Genomic DNA, 12,523 nt, shown 5'->3' on the forward strand with positions numbered 1-12,523 from the left:
ACGCCCAGCAGGCGTGGCAGGTGAGGCTGGCGAGGCGGAGGCTGAAAGCTATTACCGCAGGATGCAGGCCCGACGCTTCCCAGACTGAGCGTGGGCCAAGAGGTGGGTGGGAAGGGACCTATCCCGGCCGACTTAGGATCAATAAAGAGGCCATTTCTTGACCCCGAAGTCCTGGATCATTTGTGGGGACCCCCGCCAACCACCCCATCACTGGAGCACCACCCCGTCTCTACATGGTGGGGGTGAGCCTCATCCATTTAGGCCCTCTAGCCACAGGACAGGTGGGGGAGGTGGGGACAAGGGGAACCCCCAGGCCTCCAGGTCGAGAAATGGTTAAGTGGGCTGAGCTCACAGAAAGGAAATCAGCAGAAAAGACTGACAGGCCCAATAAAGAGGGAAATCAGAAGCACAGGACATAGAAATTTATTCAAAGTCCAGGTACAGACTGGCTGACTGCCTTCTACAATGTGAACAGCAAGAAAGGTCTACAGAAAAGGCTGGAGTTTGTTATAAAACGGTTTTAATCAGTTCTTCCCGTTACAAGCCATCGGGACGGGCAAATGGAATGTGTGGCCAAGGCTTGCTGTGTGCAACACTGAGCCTGTAACCGCCGTTATCAAAATATACATCTGTCACCATAAAAAACTGCGATGTGCTGCCTCCGTGTCTGACAACAGGTATACAAAAAAAAAAAAAAAAAAAAAACACAAATATTTACACCCTTGTTACACTCCATTATGGACTCAGGATCCAAGGAGACCCCTGCCTGCTGCTGGGCGGCCCAGAGGGTGGTGGAGAGTGCAGTGGGCTGGACGCTGGTCCCACCGCCTGGGCCCCAGCATCAGAGGCAGACAAGCAACAGAAATAAAACTTTGGTCCAAAATTTGAAGAAAAATGAAACACCCTGAAACAGCCTTTGCTGTTTGTCCAGGCAGATTGCAAGTGGAGCTGGTAAGGCAACGGCAGGTGGAGGAAGGTGGGTGGGCACCAGCCCAAGCCCTGCAAGGAGACCTGGCTCCTGGCCTCAGGTTCCTGAGCGCCCGGGGTCCCCAGCTCCGGAGACCGGATCCTGCCTGTGACTTCATTAATTATAAGGAATAAAATAAAAAGTACAGCATACAAAGTAATACGAGAAGCTTGGATTACACTCATACCATTGTATCATCTTGCTATAAAAAGTTACTTAAAACTATTGCATATAAATGAAAAAAGATTAGAATATTTGGTCAACTGGATATTGCTAGGCACAGCATTTGCAGCCACATCAGGTATGATACGGAGATTACAAGGGCTCCGAAGCTGAAGCAGAGGTCAGTGCCCTCTGGGCCTGGCGGGGGCAGGACGGCACCCAGGGGCTGGGAGAATCACTTGATCCATCACTGATTGAGTAGGGAAGGGGGTGGTCAGCCGGCCCTGGCCAACAGGCTCCTGCCCAGCGCTGGGCACATGATCCGGTGGGAGGGAGCAGTAGGCTGCTTGGTGTTTGCCCAGCCAGGACCCACTTTGCCTGGGGGTGGTATGGCCATGAGGCAGGCAGGTTAAGGCACAAGAAAGCCGACTGTGGCCTGGGTACCCTCCCACGGGCCCACCCAGGCTGGGGGTAGGGATGACCCCTGCCACAGCCCCTGGGAGCCTGAGCTGTCACCGTCACCGCAAGGTCAACAAGGTGAACTAGATTTAATTTTTTTAAAAACAGGTAAACTGATTTCTCTTTAAAAAAATAAAATCTCTGGTCTGTTAAGGTCACTTCAGCTGCTTTTTAAAGTGGCTTTTTTCTGGAATGACGGAAGTTGGCGCCAGGGCGCCCGGCCACAGGCCCACCCTAGATAGTGGACTTGGAGAAGGACACCCGCAGGTGGTGGTTCTCGCCCAGGTCATGGTTATGCAGGTCGATGAGGGCCTGCACGGCCTCTTCCACTGAGCCCATCTGGATCAGCGCCATCTTGCGGTCTTTCCTGCAAGATGGAGGGGTCAGAGGGCAGGGCAGGTCGGAGGGTGGGGGAGGGTCACAGGCAGAGAGGGTGGCTCCTAGGTACTCACTGGAAGAACTTGAAGCCCTTCACTACACCCCCGTTGCTGGAGAAGAGGCTCTTGAGATCTTCCTCGGATATTGAGGGCCTACGGAGAGAGACAGGCTTGTGACCTGGCAGGACCACCACTGCAGACCACAGCTCCCAGGACCATGAAGGCATAACGGCTCTTTGGGGCCAAGAAATGTGCAGTGACCTCAAGTGGCCTTGATTTTTTCTTTTTTTTTTGAGACAGGGCCTCACAATGTAGCCCAGGCTGGCTTCACAATCAGTGACACCTCAACCTCCTGAGTGCTGGAATTACAGGTGAGCCACCTTGCCTGGCTCTGAAATGACCTTGAGAAAACTCAAGAGCCTCTGCACCGGACATCCACCGTACTCTTGAAAAGGTACCACAGGCCAGCATGGTGGCACAAACCTGTCATCCTGCACACACAGGTTTGACCCCAACCTGAGCAAGTCAGTAACGTAGTTAAGACCACATCAAATTTTACAAAAAGGCTAGGGGCGGTGAGCACCTGCCTGCACCCAAAACCCTGCCACCAGAGGGGCACCGTGTCAGCTCTGGTGAGCACTCACGGGATGTTGGAGAGGTGCAGTGTGGCGGAGGGCGGAAAGATGTTTTGGAAGTTCTTAGAGCCAGGCTTCTTGAAGCGATGCAGGGGCGAATTGCCATAGTCCTTGGTGAGGCCCTGGTCCTCCTGGCCCTCCCTGGGCAACTGCACATTCTGGTGCTTGGACAGTGTGATGCGGATTGGCTTCCCATGCAGCTTGTGCCCGTTCAGGTGACTCATGGCTGCAGAAGGCGATCAGGTCACCAAGGGCCCGGTAGGCACAGACAGCCCCACCCACCCCACCCCCTTGGCCAGGCCCTTACCCAGCTGAGCCTGGCTCCCATCCGCCATCTGCACCAGTGCGTTCTCCTTCTTGTTGAACAAGATCTTCACCCGCTGCACATCACCGTAAACGCCTTCAAAAGCCCAGCAGGGACAGGGACTGAGTGGTGTGGTCCCTGACTAACTCCCACCCCTGGAACCCCCCAAGGCTCCACTCAGCCTGACCAGGTTTGCTTATTCTGCCGCCGGGCGTCTAGCAGCCCAGGCCATGACTAGAGCCACTAAATCAGCAGTCAAAAGCCCAAGGCAGGGAGACTGTCGAGAGCGACCACGCTCGCATGCTACTGACACGCTGAACTCTCGGAGCAGCATGCAGGGTGGTAAAACCATGCGAATCTACGGCCAGGTGTAAAGTCCGCAAACCGGAAGCAAACCACATAACGAGGCCGAATGCCAAACTCCAAACTCATAGTACATCTCAGGGCGTAAAAATAATCTCAATTAAACGAAAACAAGGTAATAAAAGTGTGAATAACATACCGAAAAGAATAAAGAGGCTTTGGGGTGTGACTCTCTTTAGAGGACAGCAGAGCAAGGCAGCGGAGGGACAGGGGAGAGGGAGAGGTCGGGGGGACGAGGTGCCATCGTCCACCCCGAGGAAGACAGTCCCGCAGGCGTGCAGCGGTTGATGGACGATGAAGTTGTCAGGATGTTAATTTCAAGGGCAGGTTGGTTTCCGGAGAGCAGGGTTTGAGGGGGAATTTTTGTTTTTATTTATTTATGTTTTGTTTGTTTCAAGCAACAACAGGAAGCAGAAGAACCGTGCAGTCAGTTGGCAAAGAAATTCCGGATCAGGGCAAGAAAAAAAATTGGGAAAGGGGAAGGGGAGAAAAGAAAAAAAAGTAGCAAAAAACACAGGTCAGTAAATACATAAGGAAACAAGGCAGTGTTCCAGTCACACTCCACACACACACGCAAGTTAACAGCTCTACCTCGTGGACACATGGCTAGCAGGAGTGCGGCTCACATGGCGCAGGGGACTGGCCCACCACTGCGCCACGGCCTTGTGGCAGCGAGCAGTTAGTTCATGGCTCCTGCGTGACTTAGCTCGGCGAGGCTGAGACTCAGGCTGCCTGCCCCAGCCCAGGAAAGCTGCAGGCAGGAACAGCAGGCACAGCAGGAACCTCCACTGATCCAGCGCCAGTCCCATTTGGAGGGAAGAATTCCAGCCTTACCCTCATCAGAGCTCTCCAGAGCACACAGTCCTGACAAACACACAGTCACGCTTACGTGAGACACCTGTGTCTAGGCCTGACCTCCAACACCCCGAGGGGCTCCCCCAGTTCATCTAGACTGCTCTAAGTACCAAAGCGTCTCCACTCTGAACGTTATGGAATTGAAATACAGGAGTAGGGAAACAGGAAACTCAGAGCATCTTGGGAAAGAGGCGAGCGTGAGCCAGTCTCGACACAGAGCAGACCATCAGCGTACAGGCGCAGCTGTTGGGTCTTCAGACCCTGGGAGACCCGGGCCCCTCCTGCTGGGTGGCACCACTGAGACCCACACTGGCCCTGCTCACCCCGCACGGCCCCGGGACCCACATACCTCAGGGTTGAGGTTGCTGACCAGCAGGACAGAGTTCCCAGCCCCTGCCAGGCCTGGGATGCCGATGCGGCCCGCTGCAGCCGCGGCTGCAGCCGCTGAGGGAATGGCCAGGGGCGCCAGCGCTCCGTGCACGTTGGGAACGGACAAGCCTGGAAGGAAGGGTGGTCAGGAGTGAGCAAATAGTGTGACCCCACCAACGCGACGGCGCGGACACCCGTCATGCACACAGGGCCACAGAGGGCAGTGGCCCGCTCCGGCCGTACACGAGGCTCCTCAGCCTCTCAGGACCCAGGCAGTCTCACAGGTAGGTGCTTGGCCAGTGCACCACACCCGTCTCCTCACAGCACCCAAAGGCGCCAGGTATGGGCCCACCTACATGCGCCAAACAGCACAAAAGCTCCATGTGCCAATGCAGACACGGGCCCTCTGCAAGCAGGGCCTGCCACAGGACCTCCGGCCGTACACGAGGCTCCTCAGCCTCTCAGGACCCAGGCAGTCTCACAGGTAGGTGCTTGGCCAGTGCACCACACCCGTCTCCTCACAGCACCCAAAGGCGCCAGGTATGGGCCCACCTACATGCGCCAAACAGCACAAAAGCTCCATGTGCCAATGCAGACACGGGCCCTCTGCAAGCAGGGCCTGCCACAGGACACGAGGCGCTGCACACAGTGCCGGTGCTGTCGCCGGCGCATGCTCCTCAGCCTCAGCGGCCACTTGCTTACCAGGCCACTCAATTCAATCTACGAGGGACACATCCATCCCTCCACACACTGCGTCCTCGTCCTCGCCCCGGTGCTTGAAGGGAACCAGACCAAAGACTGCGCGGTTAGCGGCCCTCGCCAACACCAGTGCCCGACATTCGGGCTCACAGCCCTGCCCTGTCTACCGCCTGCCCTGTCCAAGCCCTGTGTGGGCACAGCTGCCCCTGAGGCTCCCTTCCCCTCTCCCAGGAAGGGGCCCCGTGGCTCGGCACACACAGTGCCCAAGGGACCGCGCCAGCCGCCCGTAGAAGCGTGGCTGTGTGGAGAGAGGTGGTGTGGGCATGCAGGCGCTGGGGTCGAGGTCAAGTGTTGAGTACCTGCGGCTTGAGGAATGGCAAAGGTGGGAGGGAAACCAGCTCCTGCATACGGAGAGGCTGAGATTATACCAGGTGCACCTAGAAATAAACGAGACACTAACCATCGCACCCACCACCTCCACCAAGCCAGAGCTGTGCCGCCGGACTGGCCCCGTGCCCTCTGCAGGGCGACCCGGGCATGGTCCGCTGCTGAGGGCTGGACGACTGGGTGCGGGTGCCCTGACTGGCCGGTGCTGGCGTGCAAGGGGCAGGGCCATCTCCCTGGGACAGGGCTGCGGGCCTGAGGGCACTGACTAACTAGCCATCTCTCCCCTCCCGGCCCCGGGACTCTGAAGCCCAGAGGGCCACCCTTTCTGGAGCTTTCCGCACACAGAGTGCCACGCCAGGACAACATCTTACCGAAGGCTGCGGCCATGGTCTGGTCCAGCGAGGGCTGGCTGTCCCCAGAGGGCAGGTCCGGGCGCGTATAGTCACGGCTTTTGTCATTGTTGTACTTGACGTTGAGGCTGGTGAGCTTGGAGAAGTCGATGCGCAGGGTGCAGCAGGCATTGTAGATGTTCTGCCCGTCCAGTGACTGCACAGAGAGGAAGGTCAGCCACAGTGGGGCGCAGCCAGGGCAGACATCTCCCAGGGCCCCACTCACCAGCTTAGCGTGCTGGGCGCTCACAGGGTCAGCATACTGGAGCAGTGCCTGGAACTGACTGTTCTTTGTGAAGGTGATGATCTTCAGGACGGTGCCAAACTTGGAAAAGATCTGCAAAGCCCGGGATGTTGTGAGCGCGAGGTCCTGACAACCACCCATCCCGCCCCTGCGCCGCCCACGGCCTCACCTGGTGCAGCACATCCAGGGTCACAGGGTAAAAGAGGTTCTCCACAATAATCCTGAGCACGGGGCTTTGCCCGGCCATTGCCATCCCCGCATCCACAGCAGCCGCGGAAGCAGCCAGGGCCAGGTTCCCTGACTGCACCGAGTTCACAGCCTGCAGTGCTGCCTGGGCCCGCTGTGGAGACACCACCATGAGCCCCAGGGGCTCAGCCTGGCCCACCCGCGCCCCTGTTGCCCGCCTTCCTGGGCACGCACCGCCTGGTTTGGGGAGCTGTCAGTCTTGAGCTCTTTGTGGTTGGAGAACTGGATGTAGATGGGCTGGCCCCGCAGTACCGGCGTCACAGAGGTATAGTAGTTCACCATGGTGTTGGCTGCCTCCTCCGTGTTCATCTCGATGAAAGCCTGGTTCTTTCCCTTCAGCATCAGGAGATTGGTGACCTTCCCGAAGGGCAGCCCCAGGGAGATCACCTCGCCTTCGGTGACGTCACTAGGCAGCTTGCGGATGTGGATCACTCTGGAGGGCACGCCGGCACTCCTGCTGTCGCCTTTGAACTTCTTGCTATCGTTTCCGTTTGCTGAAAAAGGGCAGGTGGGCTCTCAGTCGGCGAAGTCGGCACTCTCTTACAGGCCAAGTCTCTCTCCTGTCCTGCTTCCCAGGAAACCACTTGGGATCAAACCCAGGGGCCTGAGATCAAGCCAGCCAGGACCACTGCTTTATAAAAACCTACTACATTCTCCTTGTGCACGTCTGAGTCCTAGAATTCCCAGGCATAAACTGCTCGGGCTCCAGCAACGACCACAAAGGCCCAGGAAGTTTGAGGTGGGGAGGATGCAAAGTCAAGCTCTGGAGGAAGCCCAGCATAGCATACATCTTAATCAGGAAGGGGACACCCACGGGCTTTGTGAGACAAGCCCGGCTGGGACACCAGGTTACCTGTGGAGGCCGAGTTGCTGCTCATGATAAAGGGCCCGTTGGTTACACACGTAGAAAAGAGCTCGTCAGATCCCCGCTGGAAGAGAAGAGTGATACTGCCCTGTACTGGCCATCAAGGCCAGAGATAACTCCCTTCCTCATCCACCCCATCGGTCCCCATACAAGGCCTCAGAAGCTCACCCTAGACTCCATTCCTGCTCCTGCCACCTGCAGGAGCCCCAGGCTCTGCACAACCCCTAGACCAACTCTGCGACTGGGGTCCATGCCAGCAGCCACGTGGAGACCCCCATGCACCACCCACAAGGGCACACAGTTGTGCCCCTGCTGCCACAGGCCAGGGCACTGTCTGCTCTGGCACCAGCTTTGAGGCAAAGCCCCTGCCACACTGCAGCCCAGAAACCTGTCCTATATCCCAGCTGCCTGAGGAAACCTGACCCTTGGGCCTTGGCTCACTTTCCCAACCAAACACTACACCTTTATGCAGCGGGCAAGGTCTGGCTCCCCAGTTCATTTAATTTAACTCAACCTCTTCTCCAGAATTACATCAGGAGTGGGAACCTGGGTTTCAGAAGGCAGACACCCCCCTCCATGAAACTGGAGATGCTGGGACAGCCCATGGTCACCCAGGAGACAAGCACTCGAGCCTAGGACCTTGACCTGCCACCCCACAAGTGTCCACTATCCCCTTGTGCTTAACTGGGAGGGGACTGCTGGGGCAGCAGACTCCCCCTCTAGCCACTAGGAGGGGAGGCCAAGAGCAGTGGCAGCAACAGGAACGCAGCCTTGTCCTTACCTCTCCCGCTGCCTTTCTGACCACCTATCCTTCCCAAGGACACCTTCAAAGACATCTCATCCTCTCCCTTTTTGTTTTTTGTTCCAGTACCAGGGATCAAACTCAGGACCTTGTGCATGCAGGCAGGCGTAGTGCCACTGAGCTAAAACTCTGACCTTTGCCCTTTTTGAACAGGCAACTGAAACGAGACTTGCAAGTCACGGACCACCCAGGTCTGAAGACAGGGAAGAAAACAATGTGCCAGAGGGTGGCGCACTTGTCCCAGCACAGGGGAGGCTGAGGCAGGATGGATTGCCACAAGTTCTAGGCCAGCCTGGGTTACATAGTGAGTCCAAGGCCAGCCTAAAATACGTGAGACCTTGTCTCAAAACAAAACAAAACAATAAAGAAACCAAGGAGGCACTCGACAGCCTGTGTGGGTAAAGGGTCAGGAACATGCAGCCCGACCTCAGCACAGTAGAAGACCTGGATCCCAGTCTGCCCAGCACAAGGCTGAGAAGCTCGAGACCTGCTTAAGACTGATCTCTGTACAGATGGCTTCAGTCAGCCCTCTTCATGAGCAGACCCAGATGCCCAAGGGTCCACAACTCAGCTGTGCCTGCCCCTAGAAACCAGGGCCAGATGGGGGAAGCTAGGTACAAACCAGGAAACACAGGCTGCCCACCTCCAGTAGGTATGCCTGGGATACAAAACCTCACCCTAGAACCTTGTCACCTTTTCTCAGGCATAGAAAGTCATTTCCTGCACGACCTCCTCCCCCCAGACTATAAGGCTGGGGAAACCAAGGCTGGTCCTCCCCCAACTGGACAGGGTACAGTCACCCATGCAGTCCCCATGTGCTGCCAGACTAAGCTTAAAGGGGCCTCTGGGCTTCCACCTGGGCGCAGCGTAGGCGAGGCCACACTTCCTGGCAGTGAGCTCTTGGCCACCTGCCCAGAGCCCTAAGTGACAACCCCTGGGCAAGGCCAAGGCCAGCATACCCAAGCCCGTCTGCAGGCAGCCCCATGCCCACTCAGCCACAGGCCCAGTCTGCTGAGCAGCATCCCAAGCAGATGTCCAGCACAGCAGTGGCCAGGGTCAGGCCTTGCCCTACACCGAAAGAGGGGTCTCCTGAGCTCCAAATGACACAGCATTAAAGGAGGAGCCTCAGCCTTCCACACATTTCCCTCCCACAGAAGCAGTCCCCTCAGCCTGAGGTGCAGAACAGGTGGGGGGAGCAGAGGGAGGCCAGCCCTGGGGGAATCAGGCTGAAAAGTGGCAGGCCCCACAGAAGCCCCAGACAAGTGCCTCTGCCCAGGCTTCGGATGAAAGTCCCACTCCCTCCTCCCATCACTGAACAAACAGGTTTTATCTACAGGAAGATCTGCAGGCCTCACTCAGACAACAGCCCATAGGAGAAAAACTGAAACCTGGTCTGGGAATGACCAGACTCACCAGAAACCAGCTGGCTGCAGCTCAGGATGTCCAGGCGGGGCACCACAGTACACAAGGAACAAGATGCCCCCACCCATCACACCAGTTACAACCAAGCAGGGAGGCCAGTCCTCGACCCACGCAGGCCTTCACCAGACCCAACAGGGCCTTCTTTGGGGAGACAGTCTAGACCTGGTACTCCGGTCTCGCAGCTGCCAGGCAAGGTGGTGATAAGTCCACTATCCCAGTTACTCTGGAAGCTGAGCCAATCAGCTCAGGACCAGCCAGGGTGGCACTGAGACCCCACTTCAAAAAAGGGAAAAACCATTCCTCCCAGTGCTGAGGAGACAACTGTCCCTCAAAAACATGCCACTACCTGAAAACAGACAGCTCTTCTGAAGTATTTTGCATCAAGGCATACTTCATGAGACCAACCTAATGCCCAGGATCCCAGTACGTCCCCACCACAGTGCCCACAACAGCCCAGCTTCTTCTAGGGAGGGCTTTTTTTTGTTTTGTTTTGTTTTTTTGAGAGTTTCACTATGTAGCCCAGGTTGGAACTCACAGTGACCCTCCTGCCTCAGCCTGACATTACAGGCATGTGCCACCACCACCAAGCCCAGCTCTTTTTTGAGGCTTGTCTGAATGTCAGGCATACAGATTACAGATGTGAGGTCCCAGGGCCACCAGAGCACTACTGCTGAGCAAAGGCGCGGAAAGCACCCTGCACAGAGGAACCTGCATGTAGGGGGAGCCAGCAAACCCAGCCCATTCCAACTTCACACATGGGCGGGAACCTAGCCATCCGGACAGGGTTCACACATGTTCTGGAAGAACTCCTGGTGGGCAAACCCAACCACCTCAATCCAGACTGTAAGCCTGAGAGGTGCTTCAGAAAACAATGTCACTGTCCACCTTAAGCCAGCAGAGAAAACTGGCCCAGGGATCCGTGCAAGAGCAGACAGCATGCAATGTAAAAACAAGCAAAGTGAAAATGGAGTGCCTACCTTTGTACCAACTGCTATGTCTGGGACGATGCTGCGGAGAGAAATGAGAAAACAGTCAGCAAGGTGTGCTCTGAAGGTGGCAGGCGGGAGCCCAGCCTGGGGCCTAGGGAAGCTCAGAAGGACAGGGAAATGAGCCACCCATTTAATCTCAACTTGAAAAGGGGCCACCATTGTCCTTCAGCACCCCTCCCTCCCAGCAGGACCCTAGGCCCCGCCTCTGGAAGCTTAGGAGATCCAAACACAAGTCACCCCCCTTCAAGAGCGGGGTCTCCGCTGTTAAACCTCAAGGGCCCTTGTGTGCTTTCTGTAAAACTGGAAGTGCCCTGGAAAGGCCGAGAAGCAGACCAAGAGCAGAGACCCTGAGGTCAGAGCTCCGCTAGGAGACTGGCGACTGTTAGGTGGTTAAAATTAACAAGGAGCAGACGAGCCAGGATACAATCCAAGTTACTAATCAACCCTGGCTGCACAGGACTGGACTTTCTCCCCTCCTGGGGAAGGCAAGAAGGGATCAGGACTACCAGGAGTCCCAGCGCAGTACCTCCACTAGATCCTAACCAACAACTAAACCCGCCAGGGGCCTCAACGTGGCAGTCACCGCTGGCAAGGCCCTTAAGTGACTCACGGACGTCTGCTCGGGAAGGAGCCTTAGTCAGCGGCTGGCCGTGGCCCCTTCCCGGGAGCTGGGCTCTCCCCATGCCCGGCCCGCACCTAACCAATGCAGAGACCTCAGGCGCCGGGCAGCATTAGAGCCTGAGCCACTGTACACAGCAATGGGCCTCCGATACCCAGGGAGCCTCACGCCCGCAACAGACAAAAGCAAAAAATGTGGTTTCAACAGGCTTAAGCTGCTGACTCCAGATTGAAAAAAAAAAAAAAACAAAACAAAACTCCTAGAAAACACAAGAAACGCCGAGTACCTCCGGGGCCTTGGATTTCGTGCGCAGCGGAGTCGCACCCTCAGGAGTTTCGCATACCAGCCAGCCAGGCTGCACCTGGACCGCGAGCACGAAAGCTAGACGCGGTCAGCCCCGAGGCCATCCCCTTCAGGCCAGGGCGGCGCGCTCCCGCACGCCTCGCGAGGTGAAAAGACCAAATCTAGCTCAGATCCTGTGCGACTTCAGATCCTTGATCCCCACCCCACAATATCCAGCCTGGGGCCGGGCAGGGTCCACGATAAAAGCCCGCACGGCGGGAAAGGTGCGCGCACCCGCGGAGACGCGCACGCGCTACAGAACTGCGCACGCGCGGCGCCGAACAGGGAGCGCGGGAGGGGGGGACATCTGGGCGCGCAGAAAAGGGCGCATGCGTGTAGAGCGGACGGGAAGCGGGAAGGGCCGCGCGGTGCCGTAGCAAATCAAACGACTAGAGTCGGGACCGCGCAAGGAAGTGCAGGAGGGGGTGCGGGGCAGTGTAATCTCTAGGCTGAGAGGCTAAAGGCTTGAGAGCGCCGGATGGAGTGGGAGGAAATGGGCGCGGAGAGGGTGCGGCTCCTCCGCCCCGGGGCTCCCGCGTAGCACGGTCCCGCACACGCCACGCGGACAGGAGGCCCAACGCCCGCAACGGCCCAGGCGACGGGAATGGCGGCCGAAAGGAACGATGGGTGGCAGCTTGGGCAGGACGGGAACCCGGGGTGGGAAGCGAGTGCAGGGCAACTCACCCGTCCATGGCACAAAGAGCAGACCCGCGGGGGAAGGAGTGGAGGCGCCGGAATAGCAGGAACCGACTGAACGGCTCCGAGTTATAGACTCACAAGATGGCGGAGACGCCCGCACACGTCCCCCGCGCGCGCTACCCATTGGCTCCAGCCCTGGCTGGGGGCGGAGCAAGTTCTATGGACGCCCCTCCAGAACTTCCCAATGGCCTGGAGGCCGCTACTGAGGTGGGGTCAAGAAAGAGGACCCGGGCCTATTGGAGGAAGCGGCCACCCGTCATGGCGGAGGGCGGAAACGGCCTGTGAACTAGGGAGCGGTTGCGAAACCGCTTGGACACGTGACGGCGTTT

At 57.5% G+C, this 12,523-nt stretch overlaps 1 protein-coding gene across 2 annotated transcripts; it reads right to left on the reverse strand.

Annotated features, from left to right (window-relative positions):
* Window positions 1-503: 503 nt before the first annotated feature.
* On the reverse strand, window positions 504-12,311 carry Ptbp1 (polypyrimidine tract binding protein 1). 2 transcript variants are annotated; one of them, XM_010634966.3, is made up of 14 exons: window positions 12,180-12,309; window positions 10,523-10,553; window positions 7,310-7,385; window positions 6,631-6,950; window positions 6,380-6,550; window positions 6,193-6,303; window positions 5,949-6,123; window positions 5,550-5,627; window positions 4,472-4,620; window positions 3,407-3,440; window positions 2,908-3,000; window positions 2,610-2,826; window positions 2,041-2,118; window positions 504-1,955 (listed from the first exon to the last, which is right to left on the reverse strand). In XM_010634966.3, the coding sequence occupies exons 1-14, from the start codon at window positions 12,185-12,187 to the stop codon at window positions 1,823-1,825; spliced, it is 1,674 nt and encodes a 557-aa protein (XP_010633268.1). In that variant the 5' UTR covers window positions 12,188-12,309; the 3' UTR covers window positions 504-1,822. The 2 variants fall into 2 exon arrangements, with proteins under 2 accessions (XP_010633268.1, XP_010633269.1); XM_010634967.3 differs by lacking the exon at window positions 5,550-5,627 and having other exon boundaries at window positions 12,180-12,311.
* Between the last annotated feature and the right edge of the window lie 212 nt (window positions 12,312-12,523).

This window comes from Fukomys damarensis, unplaced genomic scaffold (genome assembly GCF_012274545.1).
Source record: "Fukomys damarensis isolate Sample0158 unplaced genomic scaffold, DMR_v1.0_HiC HiC_scaffold_37, whole genome shotgun sequence".
Lineage (NCBI taxonomy): Eukaryota > Metazoa > Chordata > Mammalia > Rodentia > Bathyergidae > Fukomys > Fukomys damarensis.